The following is a 25,889-nucleotide window of genomic DNA, read 5'->3' on the forward strand; positions in this document are numbered from 1 at the left end:
TGTCATACTCAGGGAGTAGCTGTTCCTGTGGCGGATCGTGTTCGATGTCAATCCTTTCAACGAGTGTATTAAGACACTCTCTTGGTGCCTTGTCTATTGCCTCATTGTATGCTCCGACCGTGGTGAGTGATGTCTTGGTGAGGGAAACATTTTAATCACAACTTCGCTCGGTGGTTGATGGGTGCAGGTGTGGTGACACTCCTCTGGTCATGGGTAATTTCAATGCAACCACTTCCATTGAAAGGGCTGGCTATGAGGATTGTGTCAATCCACCATGGGTCTGGCGACCATGGTGAAAGTGGATCCATGTTCCTTGACATTGCAAAAGATCAGGGCTGCGGATTGCTTGATCCTGGTTCTACCGCTCTGAGCCGCATTGTTGGACTTGGTACTCTAATAGTGGTGGTCTGGTGAAGAAGATCAGTTGGAGGTCTGGTGAAGGAGATTGATTACGTCCTCGTGAGAAGACGCTGGAGGCTCTTACAAAACTGCAGGGTCTAGAGAAGTGCCCAATTTGTGAATTCTGACCACAGACTTCTTGTTGGTACTTTGAAGATCCAGCACAGGTCTACCTTCTAGGAGAATGAGGCTGGACCTGGCCAGATTCCAAGATCAGACTGTTTCTAATGAGTTTGTACGCAGTCTATGTGAGGAAGTTATGGACTTAGGTGCAACTGCTGATCCTAATGTGGTGTGGGGGACCTTCTGTGAGAAGACCCTAAAATTTGCTGAGGGTTGTGTTGGTGTTACCAGTGGGCCAAAAAGGTAGTGTTCATCTCGCAGGGCACCCTGGATATCATTGCAGAGTTGCAGTGCATGGCTTGATGGCAATGTCAGTCTGTACCTGGAACTGAGAAGGACGGCTGCGAGGGCACTGAGGGCAGATAAGGAGGTGTTTGTTAGAGGAATCTGTGAGCAGGTGACAAACCATCTATGGCCTAGTCACCCATGTCCTGTTTACAGAGGAATCAAAACATTACGTACAACTGAATCTGTTTCTCGAAGAGTTGCAGTCAGGGCAGCTGATGGAACACTGCAATTGTGACCTGCTGGGCTGGCTACTTTGAGCAGCTGTTTAAAGCTGATCCTCTGGCTAGGACATTGGACATCTCTAGGTCCATGGTTCTTGAGGCTGAACCTCCAATTAGCCGTAAACCAACCAGTGTCACTGAGATTGCACAGGTGGTGAACCAGCTGAAGGTAGGGAAGGCTGCAGGGATCTGTGGTGTCGGGGGTGAACTTCTCCAGGATGGTGGTAATCATGTTAAGGGTCATCATGAGGTCACTGAAAAGGGGTGTGTTGCGTTCCCGATATCCTTGAAAAAGGATAAAGGTATTAAGTCTTTAGATAGATAGATAGATAGATAGATAGATAGATAGATAGATAGATAGATAGATAGATAGATAGATAGATAGATAGATAGATAGATAGATAGATAGATAGATAGATAGATAGATACTTTATTAATCCCAAGGGGAAATTCACAAAGAGTCCTAGTGCTTTCCGTTTTGCTATATGGTTGCGAAACACGGATGCCATCCAGTGACCTGAGACAAAGACTGGATTCCTTTGGTACTGTGTCTCTTCTGAGAATCCTTGGGTAGAAAATGAGAACATGTACGGCTCATTTGACTTTGTGTTGCATGAGCAGTTGCACACGGAGTCCCTGATGTGGCATATTGTAAGCATTGTGAGGGAGCGTCAGTTACGGAATTATAGCCATGTGGAGTGATTCCCCAAGGGTGATCAGACTCACAGGATCCTCATTGTTGAGGACCCGAGCAGCTGGACCAAGCCAAGGGATTGCCCATGTAAAACCTGGCTGCGAAAGATAGATTGGCATTTCTGGGGGGTGGGACTGGACCATATGTCTGCCTGGGGGTTGCCAACCAGGATCCCAAGCTGTTTTGTCATGTGGTGGGTGCGGCAATGCGCTCGCTGTACTGTACCAGTGCATGCACTCCAACCTGACCTGATGTTATTTAAAATTTGAATTTAACCCGTCTATTAAAAATTGCTTTCCATTATGTGTTAATAACCACCTCTACCAAATCTTGAGAGAAACATGAACCTTAAACAACAGCAAATATGAAACTTCACCAAGCAATTTGCTGATAAAACAGATTTTAAAGGTGTAATGTAACAAAAAGGAGCTTTAAGAATTTTTGTGTATAAACAAAAATATTTAGTATTGATTTTAAGTAGTACGTATTTTACTTACTGAACAGAAAATGCCAGTAACTGAAAAAAAATTTGCAAAGCCCTAAGCCTGTTAATCTAATTATACAGTATACTAAAAAGTCCAATATACAGTATAAAAAGTGTGTTTGTTCTGTATGCAAATTTACACCAATGAATCACTCTTTGCCAAATGTTGTAAAGATTTCCCATTTGTACACGGTGAGACCAAAGGCTGTTTAATTCAGAAATATTTCCTCTTGGGAAAATTTTACTTAGTGACTGCACCATTACCATGCTTTATTAGGGAAGTTTCCCTAGGAGGTGTTTTTGGAACCTGTCTAGTATAGGTAGGCAAAGTTGTTCTGTATGGTGGGTTTAGTCAGTGAAATCCTGGTTTAAGGTGAAAACTATTTCTTCCTGGGAAATGTATTTAGTGACCGCTTTACTCCACCCCAGGCAGCATTTCTGCTACTGCTATTTAGAAATTAACTAAACAAAACCAAGTATAATTTTACACCTTTTTAAAATATATAAACTGAAGTCCTGCGGTGGGTTGGCACCCTGACTGGGATTGGATCCTGCCTTGTGCCCTGTGTTGGCTGGGATTGGCTCCAGCAGACCCTCGTGACCCTGTGTTTGGATTCAGCGGGTTGGAAAATGGATGGATGGATGGATAAACTGAAGTCTATAAAACAATAAAATGTCTATGTCCATATACAGTGCATCTGGAAAGTATTCACAGCGCATCACTTTTTCCACATTTTGTTATGTTACAGCCTTATTCCAAAATGTATTAAATTAATTTTTTTCCTCGCAATTCTACACACAACACCCCACAATGACAATGTAAAAAAAGTTTACTTGAGGTTTTTGCAAATTTATTAAAAATAAAAAAACTGAGAAATCACATGTACATAAGTATTCACAGCCTTTGCTCAATACTTTGTCGATGCACCTTTGGCAGCAATTACAGCCTCAAGTCTTTTTGAATATGATGCCACAAGCTTGGCACACCTATCCTTGGCCAGTTTCGCCCATTCCTCTTTGCAGCACCTCTCAAGCTCCATCAGGTTGAATGGGAAGCGTCAGTGCACAGCCATTTTAAGATCTCTCCAGAGATGTTCAATCGGATTCAAGTCTGGGCTCTGGCTGGGCCACTCAAGGACATTCACAGAGTTGTCCTGAAGCCACTCCTTTGATATCTTGGCTGTGTGCATAGGGTCGTTGTCCTGCTGAAAGATGAACCATCACCCGAGTCTGAGGTCAAGAGCACTCTGGAGCAGGTTTTCATCCAGGATGTCTCTGTACATTGCTGCAGTCATCTTTCCCTTTATCCTGACTAGTCTCCCAGTCCCTGCTGCTGAAAAACATCCCCAGAGCATGATGCTGTCACCACCATGCTTCACTGTAGGGATGGTATTGGCCTGGTGATGAGCGATGCCTGGTTTCCTCCAAACGTGACGCCTGGCATTCACACCAAAGAGTTCAATCTTTGTCTCATCAGACCAGAGAATTTTCTTCAGGTGCCTTTTGGCAAACTCCACGCAGGCTGCCATGTGCCTTTTACTAAGGAGTGGCTTCCGTCTGGCCACTCTACCATACAGGCCTGATTCATGGATTGCTGCAGAGATGGTTGACCTTCTGGAAGGTTCTCCTCTCTCCACAGAGAACCTCTGGAGCTCTGACAGAGTGACCATCGGGTTCTTGGTCACCTCCCTGACTAAGGACCTTCTCCCCCGATCACTCAGTTTAGATGGCCCGCCAGCTCTAGGAAGAGTCCTGGTGGTTTCAAACTTCTTCCACTTACGGATGATGGAGGCCACTGTGCTCGTTGAGACCTTCAAAGCAGCAGAAATTTTTCTGTAACCTTCCCCAGATTTGTGCCTCGAGACAATTCTGTCTCAGAGGTCTACAGACAATTCCTTTGACTTCATGCTTGGTTTGTGCTCTGGCATGAACTGTCAACTGTGGGACCTTATATAGACAGATGTGTGCCTTTCCAAATCATGTCCAATCAACTGAATTTACCACAGGTGGACTCCAATTAAGCTGCAGAAACATCTCAAGGATGATCAGGGGAAACAGGATGCACCTGAGCTCAATTTTGAGCTTCATGGCAAAGGCTGTGAATACTAATGTACATGTGCTTTCTCAATTTTTTTATTTTTAATAAATTTGCAAAAATCTCAAGTAAACTTTTTTCACGTTGTAATTATGGGGTGTTGTGTGTAGAATTCTGAGGAAAAAAATGAATTTAATCCATTTTGGAATAAGGCTGTAACATAACAAAATGTGGAAAAAGTGATGCACTGTGAATACTTTCTGGATGCACTGTACGTTTTAACACTAAAGAATTTGTGAGAAGGAGAGATTTGTATTTTCCCTTTAAGAATGACACTTAATTTACAATATACCATTCTCAAACCCACTTAATTCCATTCTGGGTTGTGGGGACTAGAATCAATTAGGACAACTTTGAGTATAAGGCATGACGAACCTTGGGCTATGGGCAAGTCCATCAAATTTTCCACTCTAAAATAAGTAAATATTCAAATATATTTGAACATAGATTAAAAGTTCCAAGTGCTACTACATGTACGTTTGTATTTAACATGGCTTTGTAAGCTTAACCATTATTACTTCGGCTTTTTTGTTTCTGGTGTGTTGCATGCAGAACTTATCATTCGTGCATTGACACTCCTCCGCAAAAAAAAGATTTTCTGTGCATGGCGATAGTTACATGACCAAAGACAAAAGAGGAACCAGTGTACTTCACATGCCTGTAATGAATACATGAAACCCATGCAAAATACCTCATAATTACTTAAACACACTTGTCACTTTAGTCCTCCACACACCCTCCCCCACTTCAGCCCTCTGCTCCAAAATGCTTTATCGGTGGTGCAAAAGACAGGAAGTCTGCGCCCATCTGTGTTTATTTTGAATAAGTCGAGGCACGTTGAGTATATCTGCATTTCTCAAAAGGAGTTACTGAAAGGAATAAATGTTGCATTGTAATGATTTTTAAGTATTCTCCCCTCATTATTACTTTTTATTTGGCATACACTTTCATTTTAAAACAAAAAATCAGTTTGTGGAAGGTAGATCAAGTGTCAGGAGCAAACCAGCTTGATAAGTTTGCAACGCAGTGCTCTGGTAGTCAAAAAATAATCATGCAGGATTAAACTAAATTTTAGAAACCGAGTGTTAAGCCAGCAGTCTGGAAAGGACATGTGCTGGTTTGAGTAGCTAAGTATGCTTTCCTGACAATGAAAATGCTGATTAAATTGGAGATTTTAAGTCTGTTATAATAAAACAAGGAAAATCAAAAATATGACAGCTATTCCCTATTATGTTTAATGAGAAAGGAAACCAGCTTTTATTTGCTATGATGAATCCTTAATAGTTTTCATCAGCAAATCAAGGATCTCAGGTTCAAGAGTGAAACAGAGCTAGATCAGGAACAAAATGATATTTTAAGGCTGCTGGTGAAGGATTTAAAATGTGTTATTAGTACACCTGTTAAGCAAAAAGCACAGTAGTGCAGAAGAAAAATTTGTCCAAACCAGCAAAAATTGTAAAAACACTGATTGTGGAAGTGATGTGAAAAACACATGCAAAATACAAGAGCATTGCAGCATGGTCTAACTGGGATAACACAAAGCCAAAACTAGTACAAAGTAAAAGAAAACAAAAAAAGAACTGTTCTTTTACAGTCAAATGTCAATGCTTGCCTTTGAATAAAAATTCTTTTCAAATAGTTTCAAATTATATTCAAATAGTGATGTTCGTGGCGACAGTCCTAGTCCACAATACCACACCCCAGACAGAACCAATTTATAGACAACTGCACACAAACAGCAACCAGGTGTAGAATATACACTAACCACTAACTACCATGCTGCTCTTATTTAAAACATAAATATTAAATTGACATAAACTTCATAAGCTGAATATAGGCGATCAGCATCAGTAAATAAAATGACAGATATGATACCTGCTCTACACTGAGAGGAGTGGAGATTTCTTCCCCCCTCAGGATCATGGATCTGTGGGTGAGTACTTCTGCGAGCTGTGCTGAATCCAACCCAAGCAGTTCCGAAACTTTTCCTAAAGCTTAAAAAAAAAAAAAAAAAAAGTTCAACATTACCAAACTGGTAAATTAAAAAAGTAGAAAGGTGTAACTTAAAATCATATCAAACATTTCTTGATTTAAATAGATATTGCAACCAGTATTGGCTTTTGAAGTACAACTCTGAACCCTTAAGCATCCTAGGCATCTCCAGGTAAAAAGTAGGGTACACAACCATAGGTTTAGTAGTAAGAGTAAAAATACAAAATAACAAAAGTATGAGTTTAGGCTATTCCAAGACTTAGTAATGCAAAGAGAGTTCCCTGACTGGCTTGTGGGGTGGCTGGTTCACTTTTCCAGGCAAAAACCACAACGTTTGCTTCTCTCTTCTCCTATACAGTATCTCTGAAATACTGCTGGTCTTTTACTCTTCTGACTCTAAGCTAGGTAACCTGGATAACTGCTATGGTAAACAGAATATAGGAATGCATTTGTGACCGATTCCATTATTTAAACTTTAAATTCACTTTTTTTTTTTGCCCGTGTATAGCATTCAATGTTGTAAATTGTTCCACTGCAAGTCTTTGTTGTACAAGCAACATGACCAGTGGGGTGGCAGCTTCTAGTGAACTTTATGAAGATGTTACCAAATGTTCTTCATCTAACTTCATCTAACAAGAGTTTCATACAAAACAAAACAATATATTTAACAGGTATTTGATTGCAGTTCTAGGCCATTTTATGAAAACAAGCTCTTGAATCAATTCTATGGGTATTCTTTTAGGCACAGTGGTTAGCAGGACATCAAAAATGAAGCCTTGTGTAATAATTTATGTATGGCTAGCAGCCATATTTTATTTTGAAGTAGTGTATTTGGTATACAGTTGCAGGCCAGAAGCTTTGTCTTACATGCCACAATGAGTATTTGTACATCGTTAGCACACAGACACATCAGGATTTTTCAACCTCTTTATATCTTTAGCAGCTTCATCATCACAGCTCTCTTTTTTCTTAGAATGATTTTCTCTTTAAACAAAGCAGGTGATGGTGCACTATGAGTGGCTCCATGTAACTGATGTGCACTTATTGAAGTAGTGGTCATCAGTTCTGTTACAGCTCCCTGCATGTTGTACACACCCAGTCTTAAAGGCATTCTACTATTTTAAGCTTTATGGGTGACTTTGTTAAATGTATAAACCTAATCCCTGCCATGTGACCACCATCTGCCTTTGGCTAATACTGCTCATTACATATGTAAATTCTGTTTCAATGATAGGTGCCCTTCGGCCGTGTCTGAAGGCATTACTACATAGGTCAGAGAAGTGTGTAAAGCTTGTATGCAGATGAACTCATTTTGATGGCAGAAAGTGAAATAAAATTGTGGAGGAAAAATAATGAAATAGAAAACTAGTTTGCAAGCAAATGTCTTCAGGTAAATACAGGGAAAGCCAAGGAAATTTTTGGAGGCAAGCTTAATGGAGGCAAGAGTGTGGTCATCTAACACCAATGCAATTTTTGCTTGTAAAAAGTGTGTGAGAAGAGAGTTGTCCTGAAGCCACTCCTTTGATATCTTGGCTGTGTGCTTAGGGTCGTTGCCCTGCTGAAAGATGAACCGTCGCCCCAGTCTGAGGTAGAGCACTCTGGAGCAGATTTTCATCCAGGATGTCTCTATACATTGCTGCAGTCATCTTTCCCTTTATCCTGACTAGTCTCCCAGTCCCTGCCGCTGAAAAACATCCCCACAGCATGATGCTGCCACCACCATCATTTCTCAGTTTTTTTATTTTTAATAAATTTGCAAAAACCTCAAGTAAACTTTTTCACATTGTCATTATGGGGTGTTGTGTGTAGAATTCTGAAGAAAAAAATGAATTTAATTAATTTTGGAATAAGGCTGTAACATAACAAAATGTGGAAAAAGTGATGCACTGTGAATACTTTCCGGATGCACTGTAGCTTTTGCTATGACAATTAACAAATCACAGGGACAACCATTAGAAAAAGTTGGGATTATTTATTAGAGAAACAGAAACAATATTCACTCACTGGCGATTATACGTTGTGTTGTCACAATGTGTCTCCAAAAACGGATTAAAAATTCTATGCAATCTTGAAGAAAAGGCAATTCCAAATATTGTTTTTAATAAACCTTTAAAGTAAAAGTGCAACTAATGAAATTGAAACAATTCCAAAGAAAAAAAAAAGCTTTTAAAATTGTATATCCGATTATCCAAACAGTGTCACAGTGGCGCAGTGGGTAGCACTGCTGCGTGGAGTTTGCATGTTCTCCTCGTGTCTGCGTGACTTTCCTCCGGGTGCTTCTTCCCACAGTCCAAAGACATGCAGGTTGGGTGGATTGGCGATTCTAAATTGTCCCTAGTGTGTGCTTGGTGTGTGTGCACGCCCTGCGGTGGGCTGTTGCCCTGCCCGGGGTTTGTTTCCTGCCTTGCGCCCTGTGTTGGCTGGGATTGGCTCCAGCAGACCCCCGTGACCCTGTAGTTAGGATATAGTGGGTTGGATGATGGATGGATGGATTAACCAAATACAGGGGTTGGCAAGCGAAGCAAGCAGGGGATGGAGCCCCCTAGTTAAATATATAAGAATCATAATATGGAATAAAATAATTCAAAACTGAACAAACAACTCAAAGTAGGGTAAATGTCATAGATTAGACTACAACACCATTTTTAAAATGGCTCAAATTTCATAGAACCAAAAAAAAATTACATACAATTAATGTATGTAAACCAAACCAACATTGTTTCAAGTCTTTCAACACAGAATACAATACAGTAATCCCTCCTCCATCGCGGGGGTTGCGTTCCAGAGCCACCCGCGAAATAGGAAAATCCGCAAAGTAGAAACCATATGTCTATATGGTTATTTTTAGAATGTCATGCTTGGGTCACAGATTTGCGCAGAAACACAGGAGGTTGTAGAGAGACAGGAACGTTATTCAAACACTGCAAACAAACATTTGTCTCTTTTTCAAAAGTTTAAACTGTGCTCCATGACAAGACAGAGATGACAGTTCTGTCCCACAATTAAAAGAATGCAAACATATCTTCCTTTTCAAAGGAGTGCAAAGCAAGCAGTCAAAAAAAAAAATCAATAGGGCTCTTTGGCTTTTAAGTATGCGAAGCACCGCCGGTACAAAGCTGTTGAAGGCGGCAGCTCACACCCCCTCTGTCAGGAGCAGGAAGAGAGAGAGAGAGAGCCACAGAAAAACAAAGTCAGAAATCAATACGTGCCCTTTGAGCTTTTAAGTATGCGAAGCACCGTGCAGCATGTCCTTCAGGAAGCAGCTGCACACAGCCCCCCTGCTCACACCCCCCCTACGTCAGCGCAAGAGAGAGAGAGAGAGAGAGAGAGAGAGAAAGTAAGTTGGGTAGCTTCTCAGCCATCTGCCAATAGCGTCCCTTGTATGAAATCAACTGGGCAAACCAACTGAGGAAGCATGTACCAGAAATTAAAAGACCCATTGTCCGCAGAAACCCGCGAAGCAGCGAAAAATCCGCGATATATATTTAAATATGCTTACATATAAAATCCGCGATGGAGTGAAGCCGCGAAAGGCGAAGCGCGATATAGCGAGGGATCACTGTACTACAACGCAGGAAATTGGCTAAACATAGCAACAACATTTCCCTGGTACTGGTATGTCATTTTTTTAAGATAGCTAGCTCAGTGGCATAAAGGTATAAAGGTCAAAAATCATTGGGAAAGTAAGTGATGAAGAGAAGTATTTAGATGAAGAGAAGCATCTCTGCATGTTCAGCTGTAAGCTGGTTTCTGGTTTCATTAACAATATGTGACAGAGCTCTAAATAATCTCTTATTCTCTATACTCCTGCATGGAACTGAAAGGTATTTCCTTGACATTTGAGAAAAAAGTAAGGAACTGGACTTTGTTAACTGACCAATTCTTAGGTGGTTTTTCTAAACAAGAAACTGTGGTCTCTCCCAGGTATGTTTCCAGCTGTATGGTAGCAGCTACTGGAACACTGCTCACTGATGCCACTGCATGTACATCTACGATCTCATTAAACATACGCTTCAAACTACTACTTGGCTGGTCCTTCAATGGACTTTAGGCAGGTGGTGCCGCATAATCCTGTCCAGCTGCCTCTGGGCCACAAAATTCCTGCAGCTCCAGTGACACCATCTCTTTGCCCTTATTGGCAGTATAGATATGTGTAAAGAACTGATCCTTGTATCTAAAGGAGGAAACATTTTTTCTGATTATATATATGCATGCCAGTTTTATGCCCAATCAACAGACAATTTTTGATGCTTAGACATTTTTTGTAAGTAATTGAACAGATTGTTCCAAAATGCTACATATTTATTTTAATAAATTTTGACAATTAAGGATTTTTTACATAAGCCACACTACAGAATTAATAATAAATTCTTAAAATTTGTGAAAATCTATTGTTAATATATGTAGTTTCATGTATCTATCTGAGTGACAATGAGATATATTGCATTGAGTGAACTTTATTAGTGAGTATATTAAAATAATGAATTGGGATAGAAGTATGTGATCTTTCTTAACAAAAACAAAAATGGAATTGCTCCAGTAAAACAATCAATTTGAATGCAGAGTCGTCAATATTGATGCAGACACACATAACCAATAAAACCAACATGCAAATTTTATGTTCCGTGCTTGTTTGCTGTGTTATATAGTAAATACCAACACTCTACACCGACAATACTTCACATTATGAAGCAATGATGAAGCACAGCGCGGATTTCAATTCCATCACATTCTGTCAGAAAACAGATACATTGGAAATCATGTTTTCTAAAAAAAAAAAAAAAAAAACACACTTTACACATCTATAAAAAACACATTTACTTGTAATATCTACCAAAATTGGTATGTATGTTAAGTGATTCTTAAGTGTTTCATATCGTTGATTAAAACACAAAGTGACAACCGGGTGTTTATCATGTCCGAAACAAACTTCTTAATAACAAAAAGGTTAAAAGGTAACAAAACTGTTTTCAAATTAATAAAATACACACAAAATATGTGGCACACTTTAAATAGTGAAGTTCTTTTTTTTTTTTTTAATTTTCAGTAAGTCATCTTTTTTACCATTTAGTTTCCTCATTGCAAATAGAGTATGTGACCTAAAAAAGCAAACAGTGCCACGTTCACACATGCTGCTTTTAACTGAAGTGCAATAATAGCCTCCCTCTAAGTGGGAGTACGCTAAAGCAGAATGCTTAAAATTTCCAACTATTTTATGCCCGACTGTCACTGCATCTGCAACACTTCGCTGTGCAAAAACGCCCTCTGCAACTGCCACTCAGAGTGTATGAACAACACAAGAAAAGCTTGGGACTCTAGCATCATCAATCCCTTTTATCATATTTTTGGCATTGTAGGAGACCACAACATGCTTGTAACTTTTCGGAATGGTCCAATTGCCAAGCATTTACTGAAATTCATCTACTATTGCCTGGCCTCAAAACTTCTTTATATGCAGCATAACCCACTGGAGAGCAAAATTCTCATCTATCCACTGTACTGTTAAGGTAATTATAGACATTCGACAAATACCACTGCTCCAAATGTCAATGGCGAAGCTGACAGACATGCTTTTTACCTCTCTCTTACATCCTTAGTAAGATGATCTCTGTGACGAGGGCACGACCTGGAATGTTGTACTTGGGTTCTAACACACTCAGGAGGCACAGAGATCCCACAGTATCAACAATCAAAAGTGTTTGATCATGAAGAACAACATATTTAGTAGGAGCTTCTGTTATTTTCCCAGCCTGAAGGTTAGTTTGACATTTTTTCTCTTGCTTTTTAGAATCTGCTGAATCATTGGCTGATGTTGTGCACTGCCAAATTCAATTTTGCAGTGCTCATTCTTATGCTTACTTTCACAGTTTGCAGTCTGCTAGGCTTTGGGTTTCATCATTAACTATAAGAAAACTTCCATTGCAGGCATTTTCCACTCTCAGTTGTTTTTTCCCCTCTCATGCATGTATCAGTTATAGGCATCGGTGCATTTTTACAAGTACCAAATGAGTAAGTGAGCACTGTAACGGACCACAATCTGATACCAGTATCAGTATCGTTACATCCCTAATAAAGAATTAAGACTGCTTTAAACATAATGCCAATAGTCAGCATGTTCAGACTATTATTGCCCCAGATTAACACAAAAGAATAATTACGCTCAATTTATTGTTGATAACTATCTTTAGAGACCTAATGGGTTTCTTGTAAGCATGCTTCATATTTGGGAATCCGAGAGCATGTAGGTCAGTGGTCTCTAACTCCAGTCCAGGAGGGCCGCAATGGCTGCAGGTTTTCATTCTAACCCTTACCTTAATTAATGACCTATTTCTGCTGCTCATTAACTTTAAACTTTAAGAACCCAAATTTGTACAGTGTGGTAAATAGATATCCCCATTCAACTCTGTTTACAGCCTTTTCTGCATGTACAAATAGTGAGAACTCTGGAATATCAGATTCTATAAGTGAGTATATTACATCAAACAAATGTAATAAAAGACTGGAAAGGAAACTAATTGACTTTAATAAATTGCACCTCTTGAGGCCTATTCAACTACAGACTTAGATGATCCACCTAATGTATCTGCCATTTCCACAAATCAGGTTCCCACTGGTTCACACTGCATTATAAACAATGGTGAAGTATAATGTGTTTTGTTATCTGCAGACATTCTGTAGTCCCAGTAACTCCTGAGTAGTGAAATTAATTAAAATATACAGGGGGGTTGGAGTGAGGAATGGCAGCAGATATGTTTTTTATGTTCCTGGTTGCCTTGAGAGATCCTAAAAAAGGCATTTGTATTTACATCCAGTGTACACTGATATAAGGGTAAAGTTTGCAATTGAGGCAAAACGTATGCTTTTTATCTTTACACAAGTAGAGCTTTTGAAAGTGAAAAACAAAAACTGTAGCTACTCTATCTCTGCAATAATATGATAATTTTTTTATTAAGTTTTATTCGATACATTCATGATAACATCACTAGTCAATGAACATTCACCTGATTTGGAAGAGATCTGTGCCCCGCCAGCAGTGACAAAGTCAATATTTCCTAAATGTAGAATCCCAGCAAGAATCTTGAAAATATCATGGATGTCCTCTGTGCTAAAGTGCATTGTCTTCATGGCTGCCTGAAGGGAAAAAGGAATCTTAAAAATATGTGCCATCCAAGGTTATTATAGTTTTGTCTTTTTATAATAGTTTTTCTAATATTATTTCTGATTCTTCAAACTTAACAAAACTAAAGTTATTTCTGATTCTTGTTTGGAAATTCTGTTTAGTTTTAATTGTTCATTAATTTAATTCTAGTCTTAAGTACAGTTTTTATTTCACAAAATATTCCTATTTATAGAGTCACTTTACTATAGTCACAGTACATTACTTTCAGTTTTAGTTTTAGTAAATACAGTATTGGTTAAAGATATATTATGGAGTATACTTTTGAGTTACAAACAGAGGGAACTGTAGACTTGATGACTTGGAAATAATACGTCTTATGTTAGTAGAAACCTACAGTATAGCTATATCCCATTAAAAACAAGCAAAAAAAATGTAGATACAGAAAATAAACAATTTTATAAAATGCCTCTTTTTTTTATCATTTGTGCAAGAAACTGCACTTTTGCATAGAAATTATCAATACAAATTTAACAAGAATAAAGCAACAAAATGGCTGATGTAGCCTAATACTGCAAAAACAAAGGAAAGGAATATTTCTTTCTCCATTACACAATTCACTTTTCAACATTCTCATCATACAGTGGATTCAGAAAGTATTCAAATACCTTCAGTTTCTACGCACTTTATTGTGGATTTAATTTTAAATGGAAAAAAATTGACATTTTTGTCCATCAATCTACATTCAATAACCCATAATAACAAAATTGAAAACAGGTTATCTGAAAGGTTTGCAAATTTATTAAAAATTGGAATCTGAAAGTATTCAGGCCCTTAATTAGTTACTTTGTAGAACCCTTTTGTCAGCAATTACAGCTTGGACTCTTCTTGGGCAAGTCTCTAAAAGCTTTGCACACCTGTATTTATGAATTTATCCTATTCTTTCTTGCAGATACTCTCATACTCCGTTAGATTGTATGAGAAGTGCCTGTAAAATGCCATCTTTAAGTTTCTCCACACATTTTCAATGTGCTTTAAATCTGAGCTTTGGATGAGCTAATCAAGTAGTCAGAGCCTTATCACAAAGACACTCAAGCATTATCAATGCTGTATATTTCCAAGTCATTGTCATTCTGAAAGATGAACCATTATCCCAGTCTGAGGTGTCTTGTAGTCTGGAGTAGGTTTTCTTCAAGGACCTCTTTGTATTAAGTTGAATTCTTCTTTCCCTCAATTCTGACCAGTCTTCCTGTCCGTGCTGCCAAGAAGCTACTGCCTTGTCTCTGCCAGACACAGTGCATGGAGGTCTGCTCAAAGAGTTCAACTTTGCTCTCATCAGACTAGAGAATCTTTTATCTCATACTCACAGAGTTCTTTAAATGCAATTTGGCAAACTCTATGCGAGAGTTAGCTTCTCAACTGTGCACTTCTGATTGATGGAGCGCTGCTGAGATGGTCATCCTTCCTTCAAGTTCTCCCATCTCAGCAGTAGAATTCAAGCTAAGTTATAGTGATCACTGGGTTCTTGGTAAACTTCCTGACCAAGGCCCTTCTTGCCCGGTAACACAATTTGTCTGGACGGCCAACTCTAGGAAGAGTTCTGGTGGTTCTAAAGTTGTTCCCATTTTACAATTATTGAGGTCACTATGCTCCTGGGAATACTCAAAGCTTTAGAAGTTGTTTCCAATCCTTGACCTGATGAATGCCTCACTACAATTTGATTGTGGGGGTCAACAGAGTTTTCCTTGGGATTTCATGGCTTGGCTTTTGAACTGATATGTAGTATGAACTATGTAACACACCTGTGTATCTCTGTTCAGTTAAATGGGATGCACCCAACCACAATCTAGAGTGCCACAGTAAAGGCTCTGAATACTTATATGAACGACAGATTTCAGTCTTTGATTTTTAAACATTCGCAGAGCTTTTGAAAATATGTTGTCATTTTGTCATTATGAGTTACTGTGTTGTTGAGAAATCAGTGGGCAAAAATGGCATATTTATCCAATTAAAATTAAATCAACAAAACAATGTGTAAAGAAAATAAAGGGGTCTGAATACTTTTTGAATCTACTTGACATTTACTTGTGCACCACAGAGCATGTTAGCAAATTTTCTGAACCAAGGCATGTCACAGAGTCTTGTGGACATGCCAGTTTTAATGAACAAATTATCTTGGGTTTCTTAGCATTTTTTTTACATTTGACGGAGTTTGTTCAACAAGCTGCTGCCCTTTGCATACATGATGTTAATGTCTACTCTCTTGCATTATTTGGCCTTGGACTTGCATGTCTGGTCTTATTGTTGATATCAGATGCCGAAGAATCAGACATTCAAATCACTTTTTTATTTCAGAGGTCAGTGCCACAGGCCTATAACCATATAAAGCAGGTGTCAGCCCTGGAGGGCAGCAGTGACTGCAGGTTTTTGTTCCAATCCAGTTGCCTAATAAGAAGTCAATTAATGTTGATAAAACACTTATTACTTCAAATGACATTTTCATACTTCATTTACACTTCTGTATATTCATGGTAAACTCTCTGGTTTAATATGTATTTGGGATTGAAACTGAAGAGAAAAAATATATGACTGAGAATTACTCATCGGTTTTAGGCTTCAAATCATTTGGATGATATCCTTGGAAAGGGAAAAAAATTCTATGCTGTAAGAATTGAATGACATTGCAGAGTTAAAATATTGTTAAGCCAATAACTTAAATAAAATCTGTTATTGTAAGGGACTGGTTTCTAATTAAGTAACTGGGTTGGAACAAAAACCTGCAGCCACAGAGAACGTCTAGGACCGATGGCAGTTTACCCATGATGTAAGAAAAAAAGTGGTTCAAACAAAAAAAAAAAGTGGACTGGACCATGAAACAAGGTTCCAAGTCTGTTAAAGTTTCACATTACAGTAACCCTTCTCATATCAAAGAGATGTGATTCTCTAGTTAGCTGTACTTTTTTTGGAAAAAGTTATGGCAACACAAAGTATCTTTATATACTGGGGCAGACCACTGATGGATGATTAAGAAGCATACCATGCAAAACTTTGTTGCATTATTGTTTTACATTTTCAGTTGTTTGCCTGGGAGCCAGAAAGTGACAACAGACTGAACACAGTGGCTTCATTTTACCCACTGATGATCTTCCTAGTATGAAAATAACAATGATATTTATAAAAAGAAGTTTGATAAAGTTATAAAAAAGAAAACAAACAAAAATGATAATACTGCGTATAAAAAATGTACCATGACTTCTTGGAAGGTCTCCTTGTCATTGATTGTGCTATCCACAGTACATCCAGACTGCTTCAAGTAATAATAATTTTCTGGATGACACAAATAAAATGTATCTGAAAAGTACAAAATGTATATTTTTAGTTAGTAAAGAATATTTTTGAAATTGCAATTAATGTCAAAGTTTTACACCAGTTTAGAGCAATAAAAAAACAAACAATCTAAATCAAAGTTTCTCAAAAACTGGGTCACATGTTTCTGTATTTGGGTGCACAAAGTTTGTCGCATATCCCTACATCTGCGCTCTTACATTTGCACTCAGCTGCTGAAGGGAGCACTACTCTGACATTCACATTCTTTACAACACAAGGGACAAACCCACTGTGACATTTACTTACTTTTCAGCACGGGAACCCTAACCCCCCTACACCCTGAAACCTACACTAACACTCATTTCATCAAAGGGGACACCTCACTGACATTCACACTCATTTTCTCAAGAGGGCCCACTGTGGGCCTTGAGTAAACTTAAAAAGGGAAATCTGGATAGTAAGACCATAAATGTTGACAAACACTGATCTACAGTGCATCTGGAAAGTATTCACAGTGCATCACTTTTTCCACATTTTGTTATGTTACAGCCTTATTCCAAAATGGATTAAATTCATTTTTTTCCTCAGAATTCTACACACAACACCCCATAATGACAACGTGAAAGAAGTTTACTTGAGATTTTTGCAAATTTATTAAAAATAAAAATATTGAGAAAGCGCATGTACATAAGTATTCACAGCCTTTGTTTTGAAGCTCAAAATTGAGCTCAGGTGCATCCTGTTTCCCCTGATCATCCTTGAGATGTTTCTGCAGCTTAATTGGAGTCCACCTGTGGTAAATTCAGTTGATTGGACATGATGTGGAAAGGCACACACCTGTCTATATAAGGTCCCACAGTTGACAGTTCATGTCAGAGCACAAACCAAGCATGAAGTCAAAGGAATTGTCTGTAGACCTCTGAGACAGGATTGTCTCGAGGCACAAATCTGGGGAAGGTTACAGAAAAATTTCTGCTGCTTTGAAGGTCCCAATGAGCACAGTGGCCTCCATCATCCGTAAGTGGAAGAAGTTCGAAACCACCAGAACTCTTCCTAGAGCTGGCCGGCCATCTAAACTGAGCTATCGGGGGAGAACGGCCTTAGTCAGGGAGATGACCATGAACCCGATGGTCACTCTGTCAGAGCTCCAGAGGTCCTCTGTGGAGAGAGGAGAACCTTCCAGAAGGACTACCATCTCTGCAGCAATCCACCAATCAGGCCTGTATGGTAGAGTGGCCAGACGGAAGCCACTCCTTAGTAAAAGGCACATGGCAGCCCGCCTGGAGTTTGCCAAAAGGCACCTGAAGGACTCTCAGACCATGAGAAAGAAAATTCTCTGGTCTGATGAGACAAAGATTGAACTCTTTGGTGTGAATGCCAGGCGTCACGTTTGGAGGAAACCAGGCACCGCTCATCACCAGGCCAATACCATTTCTACAGTGAAGCATGGTGGTGGCAGCATCATGCTGTGGGGATGTTTTTCAGCGGCAGGAACTGGGAGACTAGTCAGGATAAAGGGAAAGATGACTGCAGCAATGTACAGAGACATCCTGGATGAAAACCTGCTCCAGAGTGCTCTTGACCTCAGACTGTGGCGGCGGTTCATCTTTCAGCAGGACAACGACCCTAAGCACACAGCCAAGATATCAAAAGAGTGGCTTCAGGACAACTCTGTGAATGTCCTTGAGTGGCCCAGCCAGAGCCCAGACTTGAATCCGATTGAACATCTCTGGAGAGATCTTAAAATGGCTGTGCACCGATGCTTCCCATCCAACCTGATAGAGCTTGAGAGGTGCTGCAAAGTGGAATGGGCGAAACTGGCCAAGGATAGGTGTGCCAAGCTTGTGGCATCATATTCAAAAAGACTTGAGGCTGTAATTGCTGCCAAAGGTGCATTGACAAAGTATTGATATTGAGCAAAGGCTGTGAATACTTATGTACATGTGATTTCTCAGTTTTTTTTATTTTTAATAAATTTGCAAAATCCTCAAACTTTTTTTCACGTTGTCATTATGGGGTGTTGTGTGTAGAATTCTGAGGAAAAAAATGAATTTAATCCATTTTGGAATAAGTCTGTAACATAACAAAATGTGGAAAAAGTGATGTGCTGTGAATACTTTCCGGATGCACTGTAAACAATGTCTAAACATCTTTGCAACATTTTCAAATTCTTGACAGCTGAATTTAGCCAAAGCAGATTCACTTAGCACTGGATAATTTCTCTCCATTGTGTAACTAGTTCTGGGCTGGACGGAGGTTCTGTGATTACTGTTGCTTCCCAACATCTTAATTCTTGTTGTTTCCTCTTTTCTTCTCATTGGCCTGCTTGTGGTTATTTGTGTTACCTCCAAGTCTGATGGGCTCAGACATCCTTTAATGGCCACCCTTTGTTTTCGTCAACAGGATTTGGTGGAATGCTGGGCTGGATGATACTGGTAGGTGTTTACAGCTAGTTGTGTGGATTGTGATCCAATATTTGTTTTTTATTGATAGTTTAAATTGGTATATTTGCCTTTGCACTTTTTACAGCATTTTATAAAAAAGGATAAAACTGTTACTATAAATTATCTATGGTATGAAAAATATAATTCCAAATAATACTTCAGCTTTAGTGAGTTGGCTAAGAAGGGATTTCAAAGCACAGACTGAACTTCTGGCTAGCAACTGGCATTCAAAAGATGTCATCAAGAGATACAGCCATTATTCAACACCCAAGAGCCAATACAAGGCAATTAATGGTACTTTAATTGAAGAAAGAATTGTTTGTGTGGTTATTAGTTTGTAGTACATGACTACTGTAGCTTAGACAAATAGGAATCATTATAGATACACAAAAATGCAAAAAAACTGCAATTTTAGTGATATGGATTATAAGTTTATGTTACAAGATAAACCAAGTGTAACAGATGTTTGCAGGGCTATTCAAAATAAGTTTGTACAGAAAAAGCTGCATGGTTACATGAATGGTCATGGTTAATGGGCTAACAGAAAAGGAGGGTGTTTATGCTAAGCTGGCATCAACCCATATAAATGAAAAATACTTTAGCCTTAGCATAAACCCATATAAATGAAAAATACTTTAGCAATTGTTATTTTCAATTTTTTTTTTTAAATGTGCTGCTCTGCTAAAACACTGATTTATGAATATATCCTGATAACTATGTAGAAAAGCTAAAAGCCTGATCTAAGGCAACATTTCTTGCTTTTATTTTGGATCCTGAATGATTAAATTCCTGCTAATTCATGACAAACCAAAACACATTACTGAGTATATTATGAATGCAAAATAAAACTGACCCAAATGCTGTGCCTGAGCTACTTTAGGAAGACAGAACATGAACCTATCACAAATGAATGCTATCCCAAAAAAGATTATCCAAGCAACATCCTGGATACAGACCTAATTACATGTTGCCCATTTAAAATAGATACCTCTGGACATGCTACATTAATAAAGAGGCCAATCAGCTAAAGAAGAATGGTTATACATAGCAAAACATTTAAATGGCATAGAAAAGCTTTTCAAATGTTACACAGAGTTTGCTAGTATTAACCGGAATAGTGATGGAAATAAAGCTGGTTTTATTTTACTTGTATTTCCTTTATTAGGTCATGTGCATAGCTTTTAATCCCAAGTACAACTCAAAAATGACTTTCAAGCTCTCACCTTTTAACTCCCCTTCTGCTCCTGCGAGCAGTGCATAAAAAATATGATAGTTCCTTTCACCAGGATTCTGACGTACAACACGGTTCTAGAAGAAAATACAATCAGTATAAAAGTTAAAATGAAGAATACATGTTTCGTAAGAATAAACTAATACTCCAGGAAAAGTTTCTTACCTTTTCTAATAAATCTTCAGTTGAAGTCACAGTCAAGGCAAAAGTCAAATTAAGTTTATTCACATGCTTTGGAAACCAAGGAACACATCAAACTAAAACAGTGAAAGAAACTTAAACATGTACTCATGAAAGACCGCAACAGATGAAAAAGTACATTCACTTTTGGATCTAAACCTCTCCATTCAATAATTTTCAAAAGCAGTTATCCAGTTTTAGGTTTTCTGGGTAGCGGAAGCTCACCCCTGTTACAAAAACTAATCTTGGATGAAATACCAATTTGCTAAAAGGGCACTTAATCTCACTTACATTGGACCAGTCTGAGTCATTAAACATAATAAATGAGCTGAGAATTCATAGAGATGTGAGAGAGCAATGCTAACCACTACACCACATTTTGTCATTAGATGCTGATATTATTGTTTGAAACAACACTGAAACTCTTAATGCTACCAGGCAATACAGTAAATATGGGTACTAATGCATACATTACTGACAAAATGTTAGAAAAGTATGGATCTGGTATTTAACTGATAATTTACCACCAATCCTTCAATTTTTTTTTTTTTATAAATATAAGTATTACACTTTTTGTGTGATATTCACTTTAAGTTAAGGATGTGAATCTTGCGATGGTCCAATTTAGGAGTTGTGTTGTGTATGTTAGAGTATAAACTGTTGATTGAGATCAAGATTCAATTGTATATATAGATTGATAAAAAGGATACAGTCTACTATTTTTCCACCTTGAATGTTACCCTTCTGGCAAAAGTTGAGTTGCATGAACTTCCCAAATCGGCTCGAGTTGTTGTTGTAAATTGTTTTTGCATTCCCAAAAGCTTCCATTATTGGGCTATAAATAATCAAAAATAATCAAAATGGAGAAAATAGTATAAATCAAAATAGTAATCTTAACATTTTACAATAAAAAAACTGAAAAAGTACAAAATAAAAACGCCTTTCAATGAAAACATGAACATCCGATACTAAACTTAGTACATAGTTTACTTCCAACAAAGCATGCCAAGCACATAATTTATCATTTGTAATTTAACAAGCCTATTTTTTGAAACAAAATTTGTGTTTACCTACACCAAATTATGAAGATTTCTCCAAAAAGTAGCATGCATTATTTGGCTTGTTTATCTGGAACATGCTAAATTAATTGCAAATATTCATCTTCCGAACATATCCTATCATCTAAACAGGAATGCAAAAAAAAAAAAGATTTTTCGAAATTCATCCTATCATCTAAACAGATTTTTTGATATCCATCCTTCAAACAAATTTTAAAACTATGATACAGGGTGGAGCAGAAATAACTCCCACATTTCAAAGTGGGATCGAAAAAAAATGGTACCCGGTATCACCAAAAACTTTTACTTTTCAAATAATAAACACTGCACAAATCTTTAACAAAGCCACAAATACATCAAATGTTTGTAACTTCTTTATCAAGGAGACACAAAACTAAAATGATTAACAAGTTAAGCTAACAAGCCATTATTTACTAAGTAACAATTTCAAATTCGCTTTATCATTTTTTTCCCTAATTAAAAACGTAAGATGTTGCACTTAAAACAACTTTGCTGTCCAAACTCAAACGGTGTCCATTTTAATATAAAGGACATAATAAAAAGGTATGATTTCATTAAAGTAGCTTTTCTTGCTGTTTGTCCAATTGCACAGGATGACTGACTCCTCCAGCTCCTTTTTCTCAATTTATTACTCCACTTTCTTTAACATAAACTTTAATATTCCAATCGTTTCTTGACCTCTTATAAAACAAGCCGTGACTTGGTTTGTTTACACTACAGGAAGTTCGCTGCAAAAAAAAAAAAAAAAGTGCTCTGGCTCAATTACTGTAATACCTTGCGTAAAGGAGGACTGTGGCTAAATTACCATAAGGCCTAGGAAAAGCAGGGGCTGAAAAGTTCATTTTTTTGTGATGTCATGGCTAATTTACCGTTCACTGATTGAGTCTTTTTTTAATGAAAATTGGCCAGGATAGGCGGCTGATCAGAGCATCTCTAGCAATTACCAAAATTCATAGACTGGACCTGCTATAGCTAGATTACATCTGAATCCCTTTTAGGTTTTTCTGCAGTATCACACAATTAACATCTAACAACAAAATGAAAACACCTTACTGACATCCCAGTCAACACAGGGTGCAAGGCAGGAACCAATCCTGGGCAGGGCGCCAACCCACCGCAGGACACACACACATCCACACACTAGAGCCAATTTAGAATCGCCAATCCACCTAACCTGCATGTCTTTGGACTGAGGGAGGAAACCAGAGTGCCCAGAGAAAACCTACACAGACATGGAGAGAACATGCAAACTCCATGCAGGGAGGACCAGCCTTACTGATAGTATTATCAAAATCTAGAATGGTTTAGTAAAATACAACTTGGAGTACAGTTTTCTTTGACTCTTCTACTGATATACCACAAACACATTTCAGTGTCTTCAAAAGTTTTACAGTTCAAACAGGTTAACTTTTTTATTACCATATATACTCAAAGATAAGTTCTCCCACGGATAAGTCAGGACTTCATTTTACCGTATAATTTCTGGTATTTTATAATGTCGGCCGTATAAGTCGAATTCGGAAAACTCATGCTATTGGTCCAGGAGATTATGATATGCTAACACCCACCTGAGAGTAACCATGGAGCACACTGCCTTTTTTTTCTATGTATAGTGCCTACGTGACCACACGGTAATACCCGAAATATTCTGACGCAACGTTTGCACGGATTTGTGTTTTTTGTATCTCACACCCTCATACACCTTTATCGTAACAGCATCCCTTATCTTTGACAGAGCATTCAATCAGAAGAAAACATGAAGCTGGTTTTAAATTAAACGTCATGGAAGTAGCTTAAGAAATTGGTAACTGCGCTGCTGCAACAAAATTCGATGCATCTGAGAAACTGATGCGAGATTGGAGGAGGCAAGAAGATGTAAAAAAAAAAAAAAATAATAATAAATTTAAATGTCGCATTTTTGAACGGGTGTATAAGTTGTGGTCTGATTTTATGATAGATCTGTCAGGTTTCAAGACCCGACTTATACGTGAGTATATACGGCCCGACTTATACATGAGTATATACGGTATTCAGAAAAAATTTCTTTCTTGTATGCTGGCTTAAAAAGTTTTTTTTTTATCTGTTACTTTCCCCAACATGAAGTTTGTAGCGATGGTAAAGAAACATTTTTGAATGTGATGTTTTTATGCAAAACGGAGATAAAGCTTCTCATAGAACTGGTGTCTATAGTGACCAACACAGGACAACAGCAAACAACATCAAAAACATCTGTGAAAAACATCTCAAGCCAACGCATTTTTCACAATCCACATGTCAGCCAATTATGTGCTCAAAATAAACACGAAATACAGTTTTATTAAAATATTGTTAAATAAACCACTTCTCGTGATGGAGAGCATAAAATACAAAGGATATATGAATTGTAGACGTGCCTCTCGTTGTTAAATTTACATGAATATCCAAAACTGGAGTAATTCAAGATTATTTAGCAAGCAGTCTATTAAAATTACATGGTTGACTGACTTTTTCCATGTTGAAGCACTTTGGATATGTACAAGTAAGAGTCTTATTCCCTTCTGGATTATGTTTTAACGAGTCTTATTCTCTTCTGGATTATGTTTTAACTTTTAATCTTCAGTTAAAAGTATCTCTCAATGAACAATGTTCATAACAAGTGAAGTGCAACGTTAGCCAAAGAATAAAGTTTTTACTGGGCTGGAAACTTGACAAATGAACTGAAAAGTGAAGTAGGTCTTCAGTTTAAATGCTAAGATGCACTTTCTTTTTCATTCAGAAAATTGGTTTCCGGAAGTGGCTTTTTTGACAACATTTTCAGTAAAAATACAAGTGTTGTGAACATATGACTAGATGACTTGACACAAAGATAATGAAACGTAAGTAAAATCATTGTAAGCAAAATCTGTCCATGGACATTTTTGATATAGTTTGATGTTATCCACCATTTGTTGCCACAGACACCTATTTTATCAGGAAACTTTGTTATTTCAGTTCAGCATGAAAATAGATTAAAATGTTGTTTAGACATCCACACAAACTACACGGGACAAGTAGCATATAAAGAAAGAAAATACCAATTAGTATGTTTACATGCACACACAAAATTGAGATAAGGAAAGTATTGCAATTAATGCAGAAACCTAGTCTCTTAAAAACCTCCATTTGCCCAAATACTCTTCTGGTATTCTCCTTTGGCCAAACATTTAAAAAAAAATGGCCACCATGAATCCGAAAACAAACATGAAGCCTGTGATAATTAGTCCTTCATGTGTGGAGAAGTAAATAACATTCATCCCGTTTTCACATTCTCGACCTGAGCCACTGATAAACCATAGTATGAACACTGTTTCAACACATCTATAGCAAATCGTTGGATTAAAACTAAACTGACACTTTATTCACAGGTTTCTGTTACCAGGTTGCACTCAGCACACACTTTTCTGCTTGGCTGTGCAGCTGGGATAAGAATAATGCAGGTACTGTTACTTCAATGAGGCAACTTTAAAAAGTAATCAGACAACATAAAGCATGTTACTTTTAACGTGTTATAAACAACACTGCTCCTGACATTTTGTGTCCAAGCTTAGAACTGTATGTTCAGCTCATCAACAAAAATGTAGCAATTTCTGAAATAATGGGCCAGATTACTTCCATTAGGAGAAGAAAAAATGTGATCTGCCAAGTATTTGCCTCAGGAAATTTATTTTTTGGATGCTTCCTATTCTGGCTGCTGAAAGTATGTGTAAAGCTAAGGAAGTGAACAGTGAGTAATAAACATGTGAAGACTACAAAATCTTTTAACTTTACATAGCCAAATAACCGTGGGAAATCCACATGTGTTATTCTGGTTTCTCTAATAAGGGTTTACATTTTAGAAAACAGGTTTCTGAAAATAACTGGTTAATAAAACATGTAAACACACTGATTGTTGGGTGGGGTTTTCATTAAAAGTAGTGGTGTCAAACTCTGATCCTAGAGGGCCACTGTGGCTGCAGGGTTTTCTTCCAACCACTTTCTCCATTAGTAACCAGTTACTGATGCCAATAGAAAAGAGCATTTTTAAATTGATTTTCCTGTTAATACTCTGACCTCTTAAAGCAGCAGCTAAACAAATGATATAAAGTGAGCAACACATGACCAGCTAAGGCACAGAACTCAAACTCTAATTAGAAAGTTGGTTAGAAGTCTATTCTAGTCTATTCTTGTTGGTGAAACCACTTGTTTATTGACTTGTTG

At 37.9% G+C, this 25,889-nt stretch overlaps 1 protein-coding gene across 2 annotated transcripts in view; it reads right to left on the reverse strand.

The window, feature by feature from the left end:
* myo10 (myosin X) overlaps positions 1–25,889 on the reverse strand; it is a 442,319-nt gene that overhangs the window by 105,189 nt on the left and 311,241 nt on the right. Inside the window, exons 6-11 of one of the 2 annotated variants that reach the window (XM_051928931.1) lie at positions 21,306–21,430; positions 20,581–20,594; positions 20,408–20,492; positions 16,661–16,764; positions 13,298–13,427; positions 6,180–6,298 (exon numbers count right to left, since the gene is read on the reverse strand). In XM_051928931.1, the coding sequence (XP_051784891.1) occupies positions 6,180–6,298; positions 13,298–13,427; positions 16,661–16,764; positions 20,408–20,492; positions 20,581–20,594; positions 21,306–21,430 (577 nt within the window). Of the gene's footprint in view, positions 1–6,179; positions 6,299–13,297; positions 13,428–16,660; positions 16,765–20,407; positions 20,493–20,580; positions 20,595–21,305; positions 21,431–25,889 lie in introns of those variants that run through there. The other variant, XM_051928929.1, reaches the window with a different exon arrangement.

The sequence above is a fragment of the Erpetoichthys calabaricus genome, chromosome 6 (assembly GCF_900747795.2).
Source record: "Erpetoichthys calabaricus chromosome 6, fErpCal1.3, whole genome shotgun sequence".
NCBI lineage: Eukaryota > Metazoa > Chordata > Cladistia > Polypteriformes > Polypteridae > Erpetoichthys > Erpetoichthys calabaricus.